At 44.7% G+C, this 24,952-nt stretch overlaps 1 protein-coding gene across 3 annotated transcripts in view; it reads left to right on the forward strand.

Annotated features, from left to right (window-relative positions):
* Nucleotides 1-24,952, forward strand: part of cacna2d3a (calcium channel, voltage-dependent, alpha 2/delta subunit 3a) — a 409,741-nt gene that overhangs the window by 182,876 nt on the left and 201,913 nt on the right. For all 3 annotated transcript variants that reach the window (XR_008396432.1, XM_053680196.1, XM_017468484.3), the window contains exons 6-8: nt 327-458; nt 1,468-1,528; nt 1,744-1,894. Coding sequence is in view for 2 of the 3 variants with exons in the window: in XM_053680196.1 (XP_053536171.1) it covers nt 327-458; nt 1,468-1,528; nt 1,744-1,894 (344 nt within the window). In the remaining variant the exon portion in view is untranslated. The remainder of the gene's footprint in view (nt 1-326; nt 459-1,467; nt 1,529-1,743; nt 1,895-24,952) is intronic.

The raw sequence follows: 24,952 nt of genomic DNA on the forward strand, positions 1-24,952 counted from the left end.
AGTCTCCAACCTCATATGGCATTATAGGAGAAGACTCAGAGCTGTTATCTTGACAAAGGGAGGTAGCACAAAGTATTGACTAAAAGGGTGCCAATAATCGTTGCACTCCTATATCTATTTAAGATATTTTTTTTAACTAAAGACCAAAAGGTTGAGGAATATATTTATAGATAGATAGATAGATATATAGATAGATAGATAAATTTATAACATTGCTATGGTCTGATGAAAAACAACAACAAAAAACAATGTTAGACAGTTGTTTAAAGTTTATGCCAATGCACATGCTTATGCTTTCTCTCTATTTCTCTGTTTTATTTTCTCAGATTCAGCTATAGTGAACGGAGTGTACTGGTCTGAGGCCCTGAATAAGGTCTTTGTGGATAATTTTGAGAGAGACCCATCCCTGATATGGCAGTACTTTGGCAGCGCTAAGGGCTTCTTCAGACAGTACCCAGGTGAGTTTAAGGATGATGTGGACTTGACCTTGTGGAGACATTTGGCTGGTCCCCACAACTGATTTTTTTGTTACAAAAACTGCAGCTTTTAGTTGCAAAAAAGGCAAAAGGTTTATTAAGATTAAGGTTAGAGTTAGGTTTAGGTGTAGGCGTACAATTATATAGCTGCATTAATAATAATGTCACTGGAAGGTATTCACAAGCATAGTAAGACAAATAGTGTGTGTGTGTGTGTGTGTAAATGACTGACAGTGAGAATGGTCGGATGTAGCATGAATGTAATCAGATAGCTAGACCGGTCTCACGCAAGATAGGCAAATCAGGCAAGGTGGGAGGCCTTTAAACATTAAACGTTAGCTGCAAGAAAGATGTATACACACACATATGCAACTCTTTCATTTTCAGTATTCAGAGGTCTATATTAAGTTAACTTACTTAAGTTTTCTTGGACAGTTACTTAACCAAATGCTGAGTATGTTGAAAGAAGAGGTGTGTTTCTGTTATTTATTATTCTGACCTTGAATGTGAAGTTTTTGTTCCACTCTAACTGAATGCCCTATTCATTAACTGATTATTTGTGGTAATCAAAATATTTTACCTTGACATTCATATTATGGGCAAATGCACACAAACACTTTGGAATGCCATTTTAAGAGCAATATTACATGTAAGAAAAATATTTTATGAAATAATATGAAATAATTAATCACATGAATTATCCAAACTTCTGCTGCAGCCATATGTACACCCTAAGATTCACACTATCTCTTTGTGTTTAAGTAGATTGCAAAGTCTCTTTGTGTTTAAGTAGATTGGAAAAAAGCAAATACTAAATACTCTTTATTGTACTTTACTGGAGATTTCAATATTGAGCATCAAACCAAAAATTTTTTTGACAAACCAATTTTTTTGACAACATTAAATGTGACCAGATTTAGCATTCTGCATTATGCAGATAGGGTGTAGGTGGTATAGTTAACAGTTATATTGGTTCATTTTATTTGTATAGGTATAAAGTGGACACCGGATGAACATGGAGTTATAGCATTTGACTGTCGAAATCGAAAATGGTAAGTGTAGTTACATCTCGTAGAGATTTAGTTTACGCAACATTACAAGCTACATATAACACCTACTGATACAGCAAAAGTTTTTAGGTTACGCTTTTTAATAGGAACACACATACTTGGCAAATTAACAGCTAACACATCTTTATCTTCTGTGTTTTTTCTTTGTATGTGTGTATGTATGTTTGAATGTGTGTGTATATACTATATGTGTATAGGTATATACAAGCAGCTACATCCCCTAAAGATGTGATAATTCTAGTGGACGTGAGTGGCAGCATGAAAGGTCTCAGACTGACAATTGCCAAGCAAACAGTTTCTTCCATACTGGACACACTGGGAGATGATGACTTCTTTAATATTATTGCTGTGAGTATTAAATGTACAGTCTGTTTACATTTATAGTATTTGGCAGATGCCCTTATCCAGAGTGACATAGAGAACACATCCCCTCATGCTAGTACACATAGTTAAGAGAACTTTGTGAAGAGTGCTGTTTGATAAGTGTCTTCAATTAGGTGGTGGCTGGACTATTTTTGGCTTTGTAGGCAAGCATCAATATTTTAAAATTGATACACACAGGTACAGGAAGCCAGCGAAGTGAACACAGCAATAGAGTCATAGGGGAGAACATGGGAAGATAAAAAAATTAAAGTTGTTCAGCTGTATATTGTCATGCAGAGAAGTTCTTGCAAAAATGTGAATTGCCAAAAGCTAGCTTGCGCAGCTTGGGGACTATCATCTGACAGACCTCAACTTGGAGAGTGAAGGCTAGAACATACTTCCTCAGAGATACATGAAACTAGCATGAAACTGCTCTCTAACACCTACATGAGTTCTCAGATGCTCATAATTGGAGAGTGTCTCTGTGACTGACAGGGAAAAGAAAAGCACAATACCTCCCATTCAGAGAGCATGACCAATTTCATGTTCTTGGATTCTGGATGGATGACCATGGAATCATAGGGATTTCAGCATTACAGTCCCATCTCAAGATGCCAAGGGGCTGACCAAGCAGCTGAGGGGCCATGCAAAGACACCTACAAGGTTGAATCAAGTTATATGAGGAGAGATAATAGTTGATTGTGCAAAAATACACCAAGGTTTCATTTGTTGTCAGATGGCATGATCCAAGATTTCTCAAGGGATCACAAGATTTTGGTATCTGGATGCACCCCCTATGTTACACAGTAGGCTTTCTAGGATTTACTTTCACAGTCTTTCTAGGAGGTGATGAGCTGCCATCCATAATGATATGCCTGCTGAGATGAAACAACAGCTGAAACATTCCTGTCTGAGGGAGGAAAAGAGATGATAAGTTGAGTGTCATCAGCGTAGCAGTGGTATGAAAAATCATTTTAGGAAGATACTTCAGTGAGAAAGCATATACTAGTCTTGAAAACTAGTTCTTCCTGTTTGAAATTTCACTTACACATTTTTCTTCTTTTTAATTTTGGTTCTTCATAATTTTTCCAGGGGCAGCATGGTGGTGCAGTGGGTAGCATTGTTGTCTCACAGCTCCAGGGTACTGGGTTTGGTCCTGCACTGCAGTTACTGTCTGGGCTGAGTTTTGCATGTTCCCTTTCAAAGGGAACTCCACGTTGCGTTTAACATAACACTATGGGAGCGCCTCTCGCGCATCTGACGCTTCTGTAAAATCATACCTATTTATAGGCCTGCCATGATCAGGTGATGTGGCAATTAAGCGCGTTGCGTGATATATATATATATATATATATATGTATGGCACCTGTGAACTGCGCCGTCAGCCTTATTATATTCAGCGAGACTGTATGTCGGTTGTTTGTGTAAAGAAACAAATAGATGCTTCATTTCCTCTCTATCTTTTCTCAAAATCTCTGGACTTTTCTATCCCTTTAAAAAACAGAGAAGATAATAAAAGGAATGAGCGAGAGAGAACAATATGAGTGAGAGAATTCAGGAAGTGTGTTACGCCTTGCTCCCGTTTCATCACGGGGAGTAGTGCACAATTTCTGTGTGAAGTGTCTAGGATTGGAGCATGTGATGGCAGTCTCAAAAGGCTCCGCATTGTAACGCCTACATTAGGCAGCTCCGCTCGTGACTCGCTCTCTTCATGGAAGCCGAAGCCAGTTGGGTTTCAGAGCCTTGCGGATCTGGGCCAGCCGCTCCCGAGGCAGCTAGCCATCTCAGGTCCGGGGGATCTCTTATGGATCTGGAAGAGGGGCTGGAGACGAGTGCTGCTCTATCTCTTGCTTTGTCTTCCGGGTCCGGCTCTCCGCTGGATTTTGGAGCCCGCGTCGCGACACCTCCTTCCGTTGTGGAAAGCCAAAAGGGGAAAAAAGAAGAAAAAAACACACGCACAAAATTAATAGTAATAATTCTTCTCTGATTCCGAGGAGCCATAATGGTGTACTGATAGCAGCATATAAAGAGCTGCTTGAAGTGATTACTAAGACTGGATGAGCTTTTTTCTCCCCAGTGAAAGTAAATCCCTCACACTGCAGAAAATAATATATGACAAAATATCAGGCTTCTGGGGTAAAACCATGCATAAACCGTAAATATAAACTCACTATGTCGGATTATTCGGCCATTGTGGGGAATGAACAGCATGGTTATTTAGCTATGCTGAAGGTGGGGGAGGAGCTTGCAGCTATCTCTCCATCGACGGCAGATAATTTAGTGGGGCTGGCTTTGCCATCCAAGCCACCATGTAAGGCCACCATGGCATTGGTGGGCAAGGCCTATGCAGTAGTAGTCTTGCTTGTGGGTCACTTCAGAAAATGACAGTGTTGCAGGCCTACCAAGCAGACCTGCTGAGTGAGCTCGACATATGGCAGCATTCAGCCAGTTCCTTCCCTGTTGTGTCGGGTTCACTCGGGCATCCATTCGTGGATGGCACTATGCGAGGGAGACACAGAAGGTGAGCATTTCAGCTCGCCAACCCCCGTAGACAGCCAGGGGAACTGGGTGGCCACAATTGCGGCCTGCTACTAGGCCTGATCTAAGAATGGTTATAAAGGCCAAGCAGACAAAGAAGAGCGGCCCTGAGGGGCCGTGGAGGGGCATATCAGGGGACATGAGGTTGTTAGGGCAGTTAGCCCCCAGTGCTACTGTAGGGCTACCCCTAGCCAAGGCTGTCCCAAGTTTTCAGTGTTCTCTGGTAAGCAAGCTGTCACAGGGCAACGAAAATCTGATGCTTTCCCTCCAATAGAATGTGGAATAGTTAACGTCACTAAAAGACCGTCTGGCAGCGTGGAAACTACTGCCAAATGTGTCTCGATGGGTTCTGTCTACCGTAGAAAAGGGTTACCAGGTCCAGTTTAGAGCTTGACCCCCCTGGTTCAGAGGTGTGCTCACCACAGTAGTCAGCACAGACCAGAGCCCGACGTTAGCGCAGGAAGTAAGATCCCTCTTGGACAAAGGGGCCATATAACATGTACCCTGTTCCCTGGGGGGGGTTTACAGCCATTATTTCCTGGTCCGCAAAAAATAGAGGAGTATGCGGCCAATTTTAGATCTGCATCATCTGAACTGTACTCTTCAGACATACAGGTTCAAGATGCTGACACCCAAACTTATTGTTCCACAGATTCAATTCGAGGACCGGCTTGTGACGATAGATCTAAAAGGTGCATATATCCACAAAGCCAAGACTGGGTTCTTCCCTTCGGGCTAGCTTTATCCCCTCGCACCTTCACGAAGTGCATGGATGTCATTCTGGCTCCATTGTGACTCCAGGGCATTTGTGTACTAAACTACCTGGATGACTGGTTAATTCTAGCATGATCCAGGGAACTGCCCAGATGAAGAGCTTGGGGCTCAGATTGAACCTCCGAAAAGTATGCTTTCTCCAGTGCAGTGCACAACTTTCTAGGGGTTATAAGGGTTCTACTATGATGAGGGCGTTTCTATCCCCAACATGCATAGGGTCAATCCTATCAACATTGAGCAAGATAAAGCTGGATCTTGGCATCCACTCCAGTCTCTATGGGAGACTGTAGCTTATAGCAGCAGCAGCCAATGTCAATTGAGAGGTCACCATGTGTTTACAGCAACATAAAAGTGGTCTCATATATTGACCACCAGGGAGGATTATATCTGTGCCCCCGTTCAGGCAGGTGTAATTAATTCTTCTCTGGGCAGAGGGAACGTGTTGGCAGTGAGTGCAACGTACATTCTGGGCAACTGGAATGTGGGATCAGACATCCGTTACGGCAGGGGCTGAGACCCAGGGATTGGTGGCTGCATCCACAAGTGGTGGAGGCCATATGGGGAAGGTTTGGCCAAGCGGGACTGCATGTGTTCGCCTCTGAGGAGACAACACACTGCCCACTGGTTTGCCCTAATCCTCTTGCACAATTAGGGCTGGACGTCATGGTGCACATGTGGCCGAGGTCACATCTGTGTGCTTTTCCCCCAATCACTCTGCTCCCACAAGTTCTAGTGAGAGTTCGCCAAGACAGTCTACTTCTGCTGCTAGTTGCAGCTTATCGGCCAGCTCAAATATGGTTCTCAGAGATAATATCCCTGCTAGATGGCACTCCTTGGGGGATTCCCATACGCCGGGATCTACTGTCTCAAGCCGGAGGTCTGATTTATTACCCTCGGCTGGAACTATGGAAACTGTGGGTCTGACCCCTGAGGGGCACCAGCTCATAGATTCTGGTCTCACAACTGAGGTTGTAGAGACCATGTTGAACCCTAGAGCACCATCCATGAGGAAACTTCGAGGTTTATGCGTGGTGTCAGGCGGCTGAGGCCCATCTGCAGGCCGCGCATACCTACCTGGGACCCTTCTGTGGTCCTGGAAGGTCTGTCAGGTGCCCCATTTGAGCCCTTAGGTAGCTCTTCTGCTGGCCCTGACATCTCTCAAATGATTAGGAGATCTACAAGCTCTTTCTGTTGCCCTTTCCTGCCTTGAGTTTACCCCTGGATTAGCCAAGGCCTTCCTATATCCTAGGCCGGATTATATTCCTAAAGTGCCTACATCTGCTGCCCAGACTGTGGTTTTGCAGGCTTTCTGCCCTCCTCTGTTCCTCAAACCGGAACAAGAGAGAATGCACCTGCTGTGTCCAGTAAGGTCTCTCTGTACTTATGTCCATTGCTCCGGCCAGTGGCATAAGTCGGAGCAGCTGCTGGTCTGCTTGGTGGCGACAGTAGAGGTGATGCTGTGTCAAAGCAGCTCATCTCTAATTGGATAATGGAAGCAATCTCTATCGCTATGAGGCGCGTGGTCTCGCTACGCCTCTGGGCATAAGGGCTCATTCCACTAAGGGGGTCGCCTCCTCGAAGGCTTTGTCCAAATGGGTATCCTTCCTTACAGGATGTGTGTGCTGCTGCAGGGTGGTCTACGCCATTCATTCGATATTACAGCCTGGATTTTCATTCCACCCCGGGCTCGAGTGTCTTGCAGTGACCCTCAGGCTTGGGTCTTTTTGAACAGGCCATACCCTCGGTATGACGGAGTGGGTATTCTCGTTCCCATATTGTTATGCTAAACACAACATGAAGTTCCATTTGAAAGGGAACGAGAAGTTCCCTGAGAAGGGAACGAGATGTTGCGTAGCTTTGTCATACAGGGGTAGACCTGTGAATTGTGTCTTCACTTCAGATAATAGAGGCTGACAGCACGTTTCACAGGTGCCATATATATATAACGCGATGCGCTTAATTGCCACATCACCTGATCACGGCAGGCCTATAAATAAGTATGATTTTACAGAAGCTTCAGATGCCAGTCGCACTTGAGGGGTGCTCCCATAGTGTTATGCTAAATGCAATGTCTCGTTATTCCACCCATCATGGATGCAGCACGAGAATGAAGAGGACGCAGAACCCAGAGGTCCACGCCAATCATGCCCGCCTTGGATTCTATGCAGTTTTCACAATGGACTTTCATGGACCTTCCTGATCGGTATGATGGCTTCTTTGATAGACTGCCAGAGTTACTTCTCAAGTCTGTTTGACCCAAAGCCAAGGGAGAGACAATGGATTAAGTTCATGATGTCCCGATTTTTTGGCCCAGCTCGCAAGTGGGCACAGCGAGTATCAGCCATGAGACCCCGAGTACTGGAGGACAGTAGGCAGTTCTCGGACCTGTTTCTGAGGGAGTTTGGAGAACCAGGGCAGAGCTACAACTTGGATGAGCTGTTGAAGGGAGTTAATGTGGCGAACAGTGCTGATCTTCCATTCCACATGCATTATGACCAGATGAGCCACCAAGTTGATGTTAACACAGACAACCAAGTCCCTGAGGTCCAAGTCCAAGTCAAATCTCAAGTCCCTGAGGTCCAAGTCAAGTCTCAAGTCCCTGAGGTCCAAGTCAAGTCTCCAGTCTCTGAAGTCCAAGTCAAGTCTCAAGTTCCTTATGTCACACCCATGTCTACTGATACGGCCGACCAAGTTCTACTCACGCCCAAGTCTAACGACACGGCCGACCATGTTCTGCTCAAGGCCAAGTCTACCGACCCGGTCGCCCAAGTTCAGCCCATGCCCAAGTCTACCGACCCGGCCACCCAAGTTCAGCCCACGCCCAAGTCTACCGATCCGGTCGGCCAAGTTCAGCCCACCCCCAAGTTTACCGACCCGGTCGCCCAAGTTCAGCCCACGCCCAAGTCTACCGACATGACCACCCAAGTTCTGCCAAAGCCCGAGTCTGCCGACACGCACAGCCAAGTTCTGCTCACGCCCGAATCTGCTGACACGCACAGCCAGGTTGGGCTCACGCCTGAGTCTGCCGACACGCACAGCCAAGTTCTGCTCACGCCCGAGTCTGCCGACACACACAGCCAAGTTTTGCACACGCCCGAGTCTACTGACTCGGCCGCCCAAGTTCTGCTCACGCCCAGGGTTCACCTGGTGACCTCAGAGCCCCAGCCTGAGATCTACGAGGAGATCTCAACTCCAGAGCTGCAACCTTCCTGTTCAGTTGAGGTCGTCCCTCAGCCTCCCCGTTCAGCTGTGGATGTCGCTCAGCCTCCCTGCTCAGCTGTGGACGTCGTTCAGCCTCCCTGTTCAGCTGAGGTCGTCGCTCAGCCTCCCTGTTCAGCTGTGGATGTCGTTCAGCCTCCCCGCTCGGCTGAGGTCGTCGCTCAGCCTTCCTGCTCCATGGCGAACATCGTTCCCCCCTCCTGCTTCGAGGAGAGCTATGTTCCTCTCCCTGGCTGCATGGAGACCCACGCTCCTCTCCCTGGCCTCACGGAGACCCACGCTCCTCTCCCTTGCTGCACGGAGACCCACGCTGCTCTCCCTGGCCTCACGGAGACTCACGCTCCTCTCCATGGCCTCACGGAGACCCACGCTCTGCCTTCATGCTCCACCGAGGACGTCGCTCAGCCTGCCTGCCCAGCTGTGGTCGTCGCTCTGCCTTCATGCTCCGCCGAGGACTTTGCTCAGCCTGTCTGCCCGGCTGTGGTCGTTGCTCTGTTTCCCTGTTCAGCCGAGGACGTCGCTCTGCTTTCCTGCTCCGCCAAGGACGTCGCTCTGCCTTCATGCTCTGCCAATGACTTCGCTCAGCCTGTCTGCCCAGCTGTGGTCGTCTCTCTGCTTTCATGCTCCGGCGAGGACTTTGCTCAGCCTGTCTACCCGGCTGTGGTTGTCGCTCTGCCTACCTGTTCAGCCGGGGACGTCGCTCTGCTTTCATGCTCCGATGAGGACGTCGCCCTGTTTCCCTGCTCTGCTGAGTACAGCGCTCTGCTTTCATGCTCCGCCGAGGACGTCGCTCAGCCTGCCTGCCCAGCTGTGGTCGTCGCTCTGCCTTCATGCTCCGCCGAGGACGTCGCTCAGCCTGCCTGCCCGGCTGTGGTCATCGCTCTGCTTTCATGCTCCGCCGAGGACTTCGCTCAGCCTGTCTGCCCGGCAGTGGTCATCGCTCTGCCTTCATGCTCCGCCCAGGACGTCGCTCTGTTTCCTTGCTCTGCCGTGTACATTGCTCTGTTTTTTTGTTTCGCCAAGAACGCCGTGCGGTCTCCAGGCTCTGCTTGGGACATTCTGCCCAGGGGGCCGGGGCCGCCAATGGAGATGGATGTTTCATGGCACTCCGGGAGTTCTTCCCTTGTGGACAATCGTGACATTTCGACACGTGCATTTGTTTATGTTTCTCTCATGTCTCCTTCCCGTTCTGTCATTGGTTGTAGTTTCACGTGTGTCTGAATTGCCCTTAGTCGTCAGCCATTACAACGCTGATTATCTCCGCATATATACCGCGCGCGCATATACACCGCATATATACCGCGTTCCCTTCTCAGGGAACAGGGTTACATGCGTAACCCAGACCTTCTCCCCATGTTTGTGTGTTTCCTATGAGTTCTCCGGTTTCCTCCCATTGTCAAAAAACTTGAAAGTACTGTAGGTGGATTGGTTGTGCTAAAATACCCATAGCTGTGAATGATCGTGTGAAATGTGTATGAATGTGTCACAAGTTCCCCTTTAAGCAGCGCGCTGTGGAGCATGCGAGCACCTGCTTTTCCCTTGTGGACAATCGTGACATTTCGACACGTGCATTTGTTTATGTTTCTGTCATGTCTCCTCCCCGTTCTGTCATTGGTTGTAGTTTCACGTGTGTCTGAATTGGCCTCAGCCATCAGCCATTACAACGCTGATTATCTCCGCATATATACCGCGCGCCTCCCAGCACACGACGCGGAATATTGAATGAGTTATAGTAGATTAGTTTAGAGTCCTTACGATAGATAACCACAGTCAGTCCATAGTTTCATGTTTCATGTTTCATGTTTAGATTCATAGTCATAGTTCATTTCATGTTTCATGTTTAGGTTCGTTTGTTAAGTTCACGCTGGTTTCTCCGCTACCGGTCCCTCGCCGTTGTTTATGTTTCATGTTTGGTATATTGGTAATGTTTGGTACCTGTATCCCGTGACCATGACTTTGATTCCTGTCTTGCCTCGTTTATGCCTGTTTGCCGATCGTCTGAACTTTGCATGTTACTGGATTACATTTTTGGATCACGTTCTGGATTTACCTGCCTGTGTGTCTCTCAATAAAACTGTTCACACTGTGCTTGCATCCTACCTTATCTCCGTTACGTCACAATTCGTGACAGAATGTTGCCCTGCAAAGGATTGGTGTTCCATCTGGGTTGAATGCTCCTGCCTTACACTAGTCTACATCCACCATGATGAATGGATAAATTATAATTTTCCAGGCCAGTATGGATCATTACCAAAGAATTGACCTGCAGTTCAAACTTTTTTAAGAACATACAACATAAAGTATAATGTAGTACCAAACTAGTACAAACTACAGTTTTGGTAAGTGGAAGATGTAATCTCAAAGGTAGACAATCATGTACATGTATTATGGGTTATCTACAGTATTCACAAAAGCAGAGGTTTCCATAAAACATGAGGCACTGTTAATAACCTGAGTGAACCTGCTTTTACAAGAAATCAACTCTGCAGTTGGTATCATAAGATGATTTAAACACCTCATAATCAGTTTAAATCACCCCATATTTAGCACAAATTATATATTGTACACTCGACAATACAATACAGTCAGATATTAGATATTTATCCATCCATTCATCTACAGTAAGTGATTTACCTGGGTCAGTAAGGATTACACCCTGGATATGATGCCAGTCCATCACAGGGCACCATGCACATATTTACACAGTTATTCACTTATTCACATCTAGGGCAATTTTAAGTAGCCATCTACCAGTTTGGTTTTTATAGTTGGGAGGAAAGTGAACAGCCTGGAGGAATCTCATGCAGACATGGGAAGAATAGGGAGGTTTAGTATTCCAAAGTTTAACCATTCATGATGTGGGTAGAAACTATTGGTGAATCTGTTGATAATTTATAATATTGTTTTAGTACTGTAGCCAGTTCTGCCAAAGTTCAGAGGGGAGAACTGATTTTATGCAAGTGGGGTTGGGCCCTGGATTTTAGCTTAAGTTTTGTTGCAGCATATAAAGGTCTTTGGGAAATGTAAGTTATCTTGGTATCTGATCTGAGCTTCCTGCACTGCACCACAGCACAAACCCCAACAGCCAAGACACTCTCATTAATATTCTGTTAAAATATGCTGAATCTTACTGCCAGGAAGCAAACTCTTTGGCTGGACATGGAGTAGTTTTCTAGGAGCAGTTTTTTCAAAGTTTTGTAACTGTTCATGATGGCACATGGTATTCAGTTGCAATTTTATAATTCGAAATGGTTCTTTGATCATTTACTATTTCCTTATTCGTCCTAGAAAAATACATATTTAGTTGGGCTTTTGTCATGCCCTCTTCCAGGAATACCTATCAGTGCTCCACACCTGCTTTATAACCACTGACCTGTTCTTCATTCACTTCAATCAGAATGGACTATTTGTTCTTGAAATGGCTTCTTAGCTGTGATTTGATTCTGTATGTTGACATATTATATTATGAAACAGGAAATCAGAGTGAATTTGTGTTGTATTGCTTGACTGACACAACAATCAGTAGTGCTCAAGATACACTATACCCCTGCCAATTCTAAACTAACCTGACAGTATAAAGAAGTGAAAAATTCCAGCAATTTGGGATGGTTGGAAAAGGGAACTATATGCAGGAAAAGGCATAGCCAAAAGCACATGAAACAATGATATTCGCTGCTAATATGTTGCTTCTGTAGAACAAGACCTGCCTCCAGGGTTTTGACATGGTTCTTAAGAGCATTTAACTGGATGATCCCAAAGAGTTGCACAAGTATGAGTCTGCAAAAATCTATTTAGGCAAATATGCAGGAACTAAGCAGGAACAAATATGTAGTTCTTCATTAACACTTATTTTATTCCTATTAACTACTAAGAACTAATAGTTAATTACTCATTACATTACTAGTAAGTATGTGGGTAGGATTTTATCATTAACTAAGCAGGAATGTTTAAGCGGTAATTACTGGGTTGTACATTTCTCCTGCAGAACTACTAGATAACGATTTCTATTTTATAATAATAAACAGGTGATTAATTACTGTTCACCTTGATATTAATTTCCAGTAGCTAAGCCTTACCAGCAATAATGTATTGGTGTCCATGACACTAAGAGGCATGTGTGAAACGCTGTGAAATATTAATTTATTCAGTAGCACTTTAAGAATGTGTTAGAAAGTTCCTTTCTTGCAAGGCACTGTCACTTACATGAAAATTCTTAACTGTTGTGCTTTTGGTTATTTGACTACTCTTATTGTTGCCACTACTCTTAATGTTGTCTTAATGTTTATTAAATCTTATGGATTTGTTCTACTTCTCTACTGTTTTTTTTCTGCTTGTTGTGCACTTTCATTTGGACCTCTCTTTGGATTTGCGGACGGGCATCAAACGCTGCAATTGGCTTCTAACTTTAGCATTTGTCAGACTTTTTAGTGACATGGCAGTGTTCTCTGAACCTAAATTTAATGTCAGTTTCACCTGGAATTGTGGAATTGTAATGAGTTTGAATAACATTCAAAACAATCTCATGTGCTACTTTATATATTTTATTAAGAGAAAAAAGGGACTTCAATGGGTAAACCTTTTATTCACTTTAGTCTCTGCCAACGCTGTATAATGGACTGTTTTGACTATCAGTCCATTATACAGCCTATAATTTATGTTGCCCACACTGTGTTCATGTTGGTGTACACACACACACACACATTATATACAGTTGCAATCAAAATTATTTTACCCCCATTGCAAATCAGGGTTATTGTCAAAATTTACAGACTTTCAGCTGCAATGAACAAATAAAACAAAAGCAATTGAAATAGTTCAACACAACGGATGCTTCAAGTGGTTACACACACACACACACACACACACACACACACTCCTGATCATCCATAAACATAAACATTATAACCACTATTGTGTAGGTCCCCCTTGTGCCACCAAAACAGCTCTGACCTGAGGCCTGTTTCATGAAGCAAGTTGAACAAACTCAGAGTTGCAGAGTAAGTTTGGAGTTGACAAAACCAAGCTAATCCAACCTGGGTTAACTGGTTTCATAATGCTGGTTATCAACTTTCTCAGTCAACCCAAGTTTTAATCCTGAATTAAGGTTAATTCATCGTGCCCGTGCACATAAAAGCCAGACGTTTGCAGCAAACAGTCAATAGCATTCAACAACAAAAAAAAGCAGGTGTGCATACTCGTGCATTAGCAAGAAATGATTATGCAATATAATTATTGTGAAATATAAGGAAGTTAATCCTACACTAACTGCAAAAAACCAGCACCGTTGCAGCTGACAAAGCTCGGGAACATTGCTGATTGGGTAAATGTCTAAATTATACTTTTATAGGCTCACAATGATAATAAATGGTTTGAAAATTTTCTATATATATAAATATATATATATATATATATATATATATATATATATATATATATATATATATATATATTTATATATATATAAAATATATATAAATATCCAGTCACTATCCTGTGCAAACGGAATGAGCCTTAGAAAGTTCATAAAGAGAAAGAGGGGGATGGACACATTTATTGTTTGAAGTGTATGGAAGTGAATGCTTCACAATGACGCGGCTCTTCTCCCAGCACTCTGGGTTTTGGAACCTCAGGACACTGGGCTGGCCACTGGTGAGGCAGCCAGCCGGCTCAGATCCTGGGGGTCCCATATGGATCTGAAGGGGAACTGGAGAAAATCGGACACTCTGCTTCTGGGTTTTGGACTTCTTCTGGTATAGAGAATCAACCGACCGTCTCTCACTCCGAAGAGCCAGATGTGGGAGCCAGTGCATAATTCTTATGGGAGTAGAGCAGGCACTCAACCCACCCTCTCTGACTCTGACAAGCCAGAGGGGGGGAGCCAGTGAGAAAGAGAGTGCTCCCTTACACTGCAGAAAACTTCCCTTTTTCCCGGAAGTGCACCATAAAGTTTCACACTTCTGGGGAAAGTCGTGTTTATAATGTCAGATTATTCGGCCATTGTGTGGGATGAATGGTACAGCTATTTTGCTATGGTGAGGGTGGAGGAGGCGCTTGCAAGCCACCTCTCTCCACTGACAGCAACAAATCAGGGGGGCTGGCTTTGCCATCCAGGCCATGTAAGATCTCCTCGCCGTTGGTTGGCGAATCCTATGTGGCAGCGGGTCTTGTTTGTGGGTCTTGGCATACAATGGCAGTGTAGCAGGCCTACCAAGCAGATCTGCTGAATTGTAAGGGAGGCACAGAAGGCGAGTGTGGTGGACCGCCTCCCCCCTGCAGAAAGCCAGGGGGACCGGGCGGCCACAGTCGCAGCCTACTAGTAGGCCTGATTTAAAAATGATAATCAGTGCCAAAAAGACAAAAGAAGCGGTCCTGGGGGGCCACGGAGGGAGGTATCAGGGGATGAGAGATTGTTAGAGTAGTTAGCCCCAAGTATTACTCTAGGGATCCCCTAGTCAATGTCATCCCAAGGTTTCAGTTTTCTCTGGTCAGCGAGCTGTCACAGGGCAACAAAATGCTGATGCTTTCCCTCCAACAAAAAATGGAAAGTTAACGTCACTAAAGATCATCTGGCAGTGTAGAAACTACCAACAAATGTATCTCCATGGGTTCTGTCCTACATAGAAAAGGGTACCGGATCCAGTTCAGAGCTCAACCCCCGTTTCAGAGGCATGGTTCAGGATGGTGATGCTCAAACTTTCCGCAGATTCAGTTCAAGGATTGGTTAGTGATAATAGATCTAACGACGCATTTTCCATTACCCAGGCACAGGAAGTTCCTGATGTTCGCGTTTGGAGGCAACACATACCAATATCAGTTCTTCCTTTCGCTCGCTTTATTCGAATATGGTGAGGGAGTATCTATCCCCAACATGCATAGGGCAATCCTATCAACATTTTGCAAGATATAGTTAGGTCTGGCATCCCCTCCAGTCTCTATGGGGACTGTTGGGGCTTATGGCAGCAGCCAATTTAATATCGCTGGGCCCATTGCACATGAGACCATTTAGTGGTGGCTGAAAGTTTGGGGTTTCATCCTGAGAGTAATCAGTGCCATGCGATTCTAGCCCTGGGTCACACTCTAGGGATGTCTCTTATCGCAAGGCGGTAACGTCAGACACCTCCCTTGGTCTCTGGAGCGGCCTTCAAGTAGTGTGTCATATAAATCACCTAGAAGTATAGGCCGTACTCCTAGCACTGAAATTCTTCTACTCAGTTGAGAGGTCACCATGTGTTAGTTATGACAGACAGTACAGCGGTGGTCTCATATATCAACTACAAGGGAGGGTTATGATCAAACCCCCTGTTCAGGCAGGCTCAACTAATCTTCAGTGGCGGAGGGGAAGTTTTGTCATTGAGTGCAATGTACATTCCGGGCAACTGTAATGTGGGGGCAGACATCCTGTCAAGGCAGGTGCTGAGGCCTGGCAATTAGAGGCTCCATCCACAAGTGGGTGAGTCCATATGGTGAAGGTTTGGCCAAGCAGAAATGGATGTGTTCATCTCTGAGGAGACAAAACACTGCATGCTGTTGTTTGCCCTCACTCCTCCGGCACTAAAGAAAAAAAACTCAGGGCTGGACACCATGGTACACATGTGACTTAGGTCACGTCTGTATGCCTTTCCCCTGATCACTCTGCTCCCACAGGCTCTAGCGAGAGATCGCCAAGACCATGCTACATCTGTTGCTAGTAGCACCTGATTGCATAGATAATATCTCTGCTGGACGGCAATTCCTGGGAGATTCTCATTCACAGGGATCTATTGTCTCAAGCCAGAGGGTTGATTTATCACCCTCAGCAAGAACTATGGAAACTGTAAGTCTGATCCCTGAGGGGCACCAGCTCATAGATTCCATACTGTCAACCGAATTTAGAGAGACCATGCTAAACGCTAGAGGACCATCCATGAGAAGATTGTATGCATTCATGTGGCAATTTTTTAATCGTGGAGGCCATTTTAAATTTGGAGGCCACTTTTGGTAGGTACTAAGCTCTGCATACTGGGAACATGCCACAAGACCAGCTGTTTTGTAGATGCTCTGACCCAGTCGCCTAGCCATCACAATTTGCCCTTTGTCAAAGGCACTCAGATCCTTATTCTTGCCCATTGTCCCTGCTTCCTACACATCAGCTATCACTTTCATCATTCACCTGCTGCCTAAAATATCCCACCCCATGGCAGGTGCCATTAATGAAGTAATCAATGTTATTCACGGTACCTGTCAGTGGTTTTAGTAGTGTGTGTGTGTGTGTGTGTGTGTGTGTGTGTGTGTGTGTGTGTGTGTGCGCGTGCGTGCAGTAAGACCCCCCTGAAACTATTGGAATGGCAAGGCCAATACATTTGATCGCGCTATACTTTTCAGCTTTTATTTACTGGTATTTAATAATAATAATAATAATAATAATAATAATAATAATAATAATAATACATTTTATTAAAAAATAATACTTTTTATGCCTTTTACAACACCTAAGGTCACTTCAAAAATACAGCATGCAAATACAATTCACAAAACACTAAAGCATATATATATATATATATATATATATATATATATATATATATATATATATATATATATATATATATATATATGCACACACACACAATATTATACATAAAAAACTAAAACACATTATAATTATTATGTAACCATGTCACAGAGAATATGCAAGCCTGGAGAGATGAGTTTTTAAAGAACTGTGCAATGTGACTAAAGGCTCTTCTACCCATGGTGGTAAAGTTCATGTTCAGTATTCCTAGTAGACCTGCTGAGGAGGATCGCAGTAAGCGGGGAGGGGTGTAGTTCTCCAAGAGCATAGTGAGATAAGTGGGAGCATGATTATGTAGGGCCTTAAATGTGAGAAGCAGAATTTTGAATTTAATTTTGTAGGCAACAGCAAGCCAGTGAAACTGGATGAGCAGAGGTGTTACTTGGCTGGTTGATTTGGAGCATATAATGATCCTCGTTGCAGAGTTCTGGAGTATTTGGAGCCGGTCAAGTAGTTTATTAGGGATGCCAGACAAGATGGAATTGCAGTAGTCAATGTGGGATGTAACATAAGCTTTGACCAAGACTTCTGTGCTGTGACCAAGACTTGAGTGAGGGATGGTCATAGTCTTGCAATGTTCCATAGATGGAAAAAGGCACTGTGAGAAACATTGTTTATGCAAAGGGTGGCGCGATGGCTTCTGTTGCCCCGGCCGATCGAAAGGGAGTCAGGTTCAGAGCCCCAAACCCGGAGTGGCAGAGAGAGGCGCTGTGAAGCGCCCAGTGCGGTAACACAAACGAACCCGGAGACGCCGGTGGGGGCCCCGGGAAGAGTTCTCTTTTCTTCGTGAAGGGCCGGTCTCCCTGGAACGGGTTCACCCCGAGATATGGGCCCATGCCCTGGAAAGCGCCGCAGTTCTGGCGGCGTCCGGTGTTGGCTCAAATTTAGCCTATTACCCAAAAACATTTAAAACTCAACTTAGAAGCCAATACTCACATCTACCTCTGAGCCCAGTTGGAGATAGAAAAAATACACCAGCCGTGAGTGAGAAGAAGCAAGGGTCCAGCTTTATTGTTCCATTCCACCACACGAGATCCACGCCGATGAGAACTCTCAAAAGTGATCCCCCTACCCTGAGCTTAAGCTCCAGTATTTATACTGTATTTACACACTAAATAACCCATATGTTTCAAGAAGACTATGATCTCACTACCAATAGGGTTAAAAAGAGCTCATTTACCTTACTCTTATGTTCCAGAAAAGGGCTATTTCACTTACACATAGAATTGAAACCAGGGGTTTTAATTTACACATAAAATCAGAACCCAGGCATTTCTAATAACCCAGAAAATAAAAACCCTGAGTTTCTAGTTACTCAGAGGATCAGAAACCAGAATTTTCAGTTACCTAGGGCATCAGAAACTTCGTTTTTCAGTTACCCAGAGGATAGAACGTGGACAAGACTAAACAACCTAGAGGGACCTTGGTCTTATCGGTATCTCGAGGGGGGGGGGCAGCTAGACTCAGCCACCCTTATAAATGGCTCCTCATGGTTCTTTCTTAAAATTAAGGCCTTCCTTGCGAGCCAAGAACCCTCACCATTTGAGTCATGAGTAAGTTTACATTTTCCTGTATTTCTAGTTTATAATTTATTTTCATATTTGCAATATATTTCTTATTTTATATATATTTATACTACTTGAAAAGCGGTTTACTGTACTTCCAACTTCTTAATATCATTACAGTTCTACTGTCCTGCATATCCTACTATTCTGTTTTTTTTTTACAGAGTTTCTCTATTACTATAAGATATTATTAAAGTTATTCATGTGTGTGTATGAGAAAGAGAGAGTGTGTGTGTATATTGTGTCTACTTGCCCGCCCTTGACTGTACGAGCGTGTGTGTGTGTGTGTGTGTGTGTGTGTGTGTATTAGCCCTCCTCAGCTCAGCTCGTATACCTCTTTTTGACTTTTTTGACTATTACTGCTCTTAAAGATCTTTAAAGTGTAATTCCAATTTGTCAATGTCCGCCTAATCCCGCTTCTATGTGTCTAGGTGCCCGTCTTTTCTTCTTCTCCCCTTTGCTGGATGCTAGGTCTCCCTTATGTTTATTTTATGACATTTTTTATCCACAACACCGGTGAGCTCTCGCTGGCCCTTGAATATCCAGGGGAGAGGGTGTAAGTCTCGCGCTGGGCCATAGCCATATCCGTAGCAGGTCTCCAAAGTGAACAGCCTCTGGCATGTTGGAACAATGTAGGTAAGGGAAGTTGGCAAGTCAGATCCGTAACTTCAGGATAAGGATTGGCTCTAAGGGCTGGGTCGGTCGGGCCGGTGTGCGAAGTGGGGTTGGGCCCGAGCCGTGGCTGACGGAGCCTCCCGTTGGAAAGCGTCGCGCACGGCACGTCCCTCCTGTCGCCTCTCCAGGCTCCACGCTCTGGCATGCGTCCCCCTTCCCCTCGGGGTCGGGGTTCCGCGCTGAGGCTCCGGGCGGTGTGTGAGGTGCGGGCCAGGGGCCGCCTCAGCATGCGGCGTCTGACCGCGGTCCGGGCGTGTAGTGCAGTAGCGGCAACTCTGGACGTGCGCCGGCCCCTTCTCGCGGATCTCATAGGCTATGGTCCATGCCATAGTCGCGGTTGTGGGCCCGGGTCTGGGCGGGTGCCCCCCGGCGCGGTGCCTCGGCCCACCAGGCTTAGAACTGGTGCAGACAAGGGGAATCCGCTATCTAAAATGTGTCGTGGAAATTAGACAAACACTCGCAGACTCGTCCTCTCAGGTGAAAAGTTTTATTACAGAAGGATGAATACAGAATAGAAGAATGCAGGATAGAAGAATGTAGGATAGATGAAAGCAGGATAGATGCATCTGAGGTGCTTTTGCTGAACATGTACTATATATGAAACGCAGGTCAAACTACACTTTTATGTACCGATAAGCAGCAGTTTGAGGCAGTTCAAACAGGCTTTGTTTCACGGTCGAACCCTTAACAGAAAACCATGTTTGTGTTTCTGTAAGCAGATGACCTACATGACCTTCTTAGGCGTTATCCACTGATAAACATGAACAGAATAAGTACAAAACTATTACAAAGTAAAAATTTATAATTTCTAACCCTAACCCTTCACATTTCCCCCTTTTATCATTACAAAATATGATAACTAAAATTAACAGAGAAGTTATTTTGCTGTGAATACATCAGAACTTCAGAATTCTTTCGTGGTTCAACTGAATTCATCATAAAACAGACATAATGAAGGCGTAAGGCTGTTTTGTGGATATAACGTATCCTGTGGTCAAGCAAGCTCATTTAGGGTGAAATGAGAGTCGTTATGGTCAAAGGAATATTTACAATAGGCGTGAAATGAATGTCAATGGGTCATCATCATCAGTGTTGCTGGGAGGCTCTAGTACCCAGTCAGGTTTAGGATAGACGTCAGGTTGGTCATCATAGGGATCGTAATCAGTCTTTGTCAACATCAGCGTTTGGTCATTACTGATTGCTTTCAATGAGCATGAGAGACTGCTCCAAACGAGAGAACCAATACAAGGTAAAATGAGACAAGAAGAATCATTTGCATCTGTTGGTAGACAGATGGTTAATATCTATGAGTTCAGCTAATCAAAACCCCATCTCACTAGTCTGCGGAGGGTTGTGTACTGCTGACCGCATGTGTTCAATGATGTTGGTTAGGTTCTGGTGTGAATCAGGAACATATAAGCAGCAGGAAGTCTCAAGAATCTTACATACTCCTCCTTTTTCTGCCAATAACGTGTCTAATACCAATCTATGCTGGATGACAGCGGTTCTTAGCATTACCAATTAAATGTTGACCGCTTCAAAGGCCTCCTCCATTTCATTAGCTACAGTCAATACTTGCCACACCATGACATTCAATTTATTGCTAAGAGATATAGTACAGTTATGTGTCTGTGTGATGAGGGGCGTGTTATGTTATGCGGATAACACACTTGGCAGTGATTATTATGACCAAAGGCAATGCAGAATTGTTTAAGAGGTGGCCAATATCTTGGCATATGGGCTTTTAGCTACTAATTGATGTCCAATCTGCAGCAATAGTCTACTAAATTACTTTGCGGGCTTGTGTGGGACCTATGGAAATCACGTTGCCTTAGGCACTTAGTCGTGTCACCACGATCAGCTAAATACCAAATTTGGGTAAAAGTGTGACCGTCATGCACTCTTTCTGCCACAACGATGTGATTGGCGTGGTTGATCAATAAGTCTTCCACCCAATAAATGCCAATATCACGTTCTGGTTTATCTTTTCAGCTTAAGGGTCTACCCCCTGCAACCCCAGTGTTGTCGGAAATGGTCCCAGTGAATTGTGAGTTTATATTTGTGACGGGATTTACTAACAGATACTACCTATACCAGGAGAAGGGTGCACGATTAGGAATAGGTTTGTATGTGTGAGTGGATGTGCAGCTTGACATTTAATGATTTGTGTCTAGTTTGCAATAGTAGTCTGTGGTCATCTAGCTTTGGGTTGTAAGCGGTAAGGTAGCAAAGTCACATCGTCTAACCTGTCCTCTCTGTCCTGGCCATGAGGCTATATAGTACACACTAATGAAGTTCAGTCTTCCTAAGAGTCGTCAACATTTGCTCCAAAAACTATGTGTCCATGATTTCACAGGCTACTTGGTGTCTTGTGTTGTGTAACGATGCGGAACTGTTGTGAGAATGTGAGTTTGAGTGCAGTGTGTCATTTTGAGCGTTTGAGTGTCAGTGTGTGGGTATGTGTATGCAGTTCATCGCTCGTGAGCGTTGGTCCTCCTAGAGGCCTCTTGATAGAGAATCACATTCTAGTCCTCCTGTCGAAGTCCCGTCTTCTCCAGCTCAGTGCTCTGCTCTGGCACTCTGCTACAGTGGCTCGCATGTACCCACGTGGCTTGCTGTTTGACTTTCACTGCTGAGTGAGTGACGAAGAGGACCTGGAACGGCCTATACCACCACGGTTTGTTCCTCTTGGCCCTGCAGAAGTCCTTGATCACTACCCACTCTCCAGGCTTCAGATCATGCAGTGGACCCATGGTTGGAGCTAGAAGCACTGCCTTTACCTGCTTGTGGTTAGAGTGCAGAGCAGAGGACAGGGTTGCACAGTAACTTAACATTCACCCACGTATTTGAAGGCATGGCTCACAAAAGGTGTGCCATTATCACTGGAGATTTTTTTGGGAATTCCCCATCTAGGAATTACTTCTCTAAGCAATGTTTTTTCTACCGTGTAGTCCTGTTTGGCCATAGGGAATGCTTCCACCCATTTAGAGAACTAGGTTTGTCTGGAGTTGGGTGTGCGGCCTTCTCAACCTTGACCCACGTTTTGAGTTTTGCGAACACCGTAAACAAAAATTTTAGAGTAATTTTTATAGTAATTAGAGAAGCCCTTTGTGAACCAATGCTTGGTTACTGCTTCTATCATTCCCCATTTTGATGCATGATCTTTCCCATGTGTCAACTTTGCGTAATATGGGAACATGTATTTGGGGAGGCAAGGGCGGCCTTGTGAACACCGCCAGAAACCTTCTATGATAGAACAACCCACTTTGTGCCATGCTGCTTTTTCCTCTGCTGTAGCTGCACCGCCAGAAACCTTCTATGATAGAACAACCCACTTTGTGCCATGCTGCTTTTTCCTCTGCTGTAGCTGCACTTGGTGATCTTAAACCTGTAAACAAGGGCTGGTTACTGTTTTAGAGGAAAATGCACAAGGTTTTGAGGTCGGAGGTACTGCTACTGCTATAAGCTACTGCTGCATGGTCCGCTCGCGCGTTACCTAGGGAGTCAGGATCTGATTTGTTAGTGTGATTAACATTTCCCTATGGCAATAGCTTTGGGGAGCAGGATTGCATCCAGCAACTCAGACACTAGCTTGTGGTGGGCTATGGGCTATGGCTCAGCTCGTCAGGAAGTTCCTGTGTTTCCAAATTGTTCCAAAATCATGCACTACACCAAAAGCATATCTACTGTCTGTGTAGATAGTTACTGATTGCCCCTTGGCATATTTACATGCTTCTGTGAGAGCGTGCAATTCAGCTGCCTGGGCTGAAATGTTTGAGGGGAGACTTCCTGACATAACCATTTGGTGTGCAGTCACTACTGCATAGCCCACTCGATTTTTACCTGTCTCTGGATTGTATGACGCCGATCTGTCTATGAAGAGAATCAAATTGAGGTTTTCTAGAGGCATATCCTTGAGGTCAACCCTAGGAGAACAAAGTTCATTAGTTAGTGAGATTCAGTCATGTGGTTCCCCATCTCCCTCTGTTGGAAGAAGAGTAGCAGGGTTAAGAATAGTACATCACTTAATGGTGACATTTGGCATATCTCACAGGACAGTATTATAGCGCAACCACCTTTGGGTCGATAAATGTGAGGTTCTCTGATCTAACAGGAGTGACACTGCATGTGGAACAAAGAAGGTCAACTCAGAATAACCTATCAGGTCTCTGGACACCACCACAGCTTTCTCAGCTGCTGCTACTGCACATATAGACGGAGGAAAACCTGCTGCTACAGGGTCTAACTTACCAGAGAAATATGCCACAGGTCTCAACTTGTCTCCATGTTTCTGTAACAAGACAGAGGTCATGCAGCCTGATTTTTCATACACAGTCTGCACAAAAGGTTTGGTGGGGTCCGGAAGCCCTAAGGTTGGAGTTGTCTGTAGAGCCTTTTTTAGAGCCTTATTTTCTACAAAGGCTTTCTCTACTTCTGTCATCCAACTTAACTGTGAGTGAGCCATCAACCCTGATACATGTGCAACATCTCTAATAGGTGCCTCAAGAATGGAATAATTTGGAATGAAAGTCCTACAGTAGGAGCACATACCAAGGAAAGAGAGAACTTCTTCGTCAGAGGCTTGGGAATTTTCTGGATTGCAGATACTCTGTCAGCTGAGAGTTTCTTTCCCTTTGCATGAATGTCATGACCCAGGAATCTCACTTCTTGCTGCACAAACTGTAATTTTGAGAGACTGGCGTTGTGTCCCTCCTTAGCGAGATGCTGCGACAATTTAATGGTGTCAGTTTCACACTGTGCCCTGGAGAAAATGTTAGAGGTGCTAAGTTGTCCTTCAGCAATTGGTTGTATATCATTGGTGACTCACAATACCCCTAACACAAGCAAGTGAAAGTGTAAGGATGTCCGTCAAACATGAGTGCAAACCAAAACTGACTTTTTTATCAAGAGCTATACTAAAAAACGCATTAGCTAAATCTACGACTGAAAACCATTTGCTATATTGCTGGAAGCTGGCTTAATATAGTGTAAGAATTTGGCACATCTGGAGCTCTCTGTTTTACTGCTGCATTAACCGCTTTCAAATCTTGTACAAATCTCCATTCATCAGGTTGAAGGAGCTTTCTTGCTTTTCCTACTGGATATATTGGAGTGCGCACTGGCAAATCTGGGCAGGGAACAATGACCCGTGCTTTTAGTAGTGAATTAAATACTGGCCTAATTCCCTCAATAGATTCTGATTTAAGAGGGTATTTAGATTGTCTAGGTCTGAAATCAGTTTTGGGCGTGATCATGGCTGGTGGTGCACTTCTAATTAGGCCTACATCATGTTTCCCTTGGGCCCACAGCCCAAGAGGTACCGCCTTCATTTTTGGGTGTGTCTCTAGGGGTGTGGGGCTTGTCACAAGGTTCAGAAACATTCCCTTGTCCTGACATATTACATCCCGGTTAACCTTGTACATTTCCTGAAATAATTTTTTATAAACTCCCAGAGTCGGGCTGTATCATATGTTGGAGGTGGGTTCCTGTTTCCAATCTGTAATTTTCCCACTCTCACATTATCTTACCCATGGTCCCATGTCTTTCCATTGTTTGTGCTTTATTTTGGCTAATGAGATGTGAGTCGCTGATTCTGGGACAGAGAATACACGCAACTGCGTGCTGCTTAATTTGGCTGAACATGCACAAAATATGTCACCCCAATATAGTGCCCTAAGGTACAGCTCTTCGCCTTAAGGAACATCTGTAAACCATTCCTTC

This window comes from Ictalurus punctatus, chromosome 5 (genome assembly GCF_001660625.3).
Source record: "Ictalurus punctatus breed USDA103 chromosome 5, Coco_2.0, whole genome shotgun sequence".
NCBI lineage: Eukaryota > Metazoa > Chordata > Actinopteri > Siluriformes > Ictaluridae > Ictalurus > Ictalurus punctatus.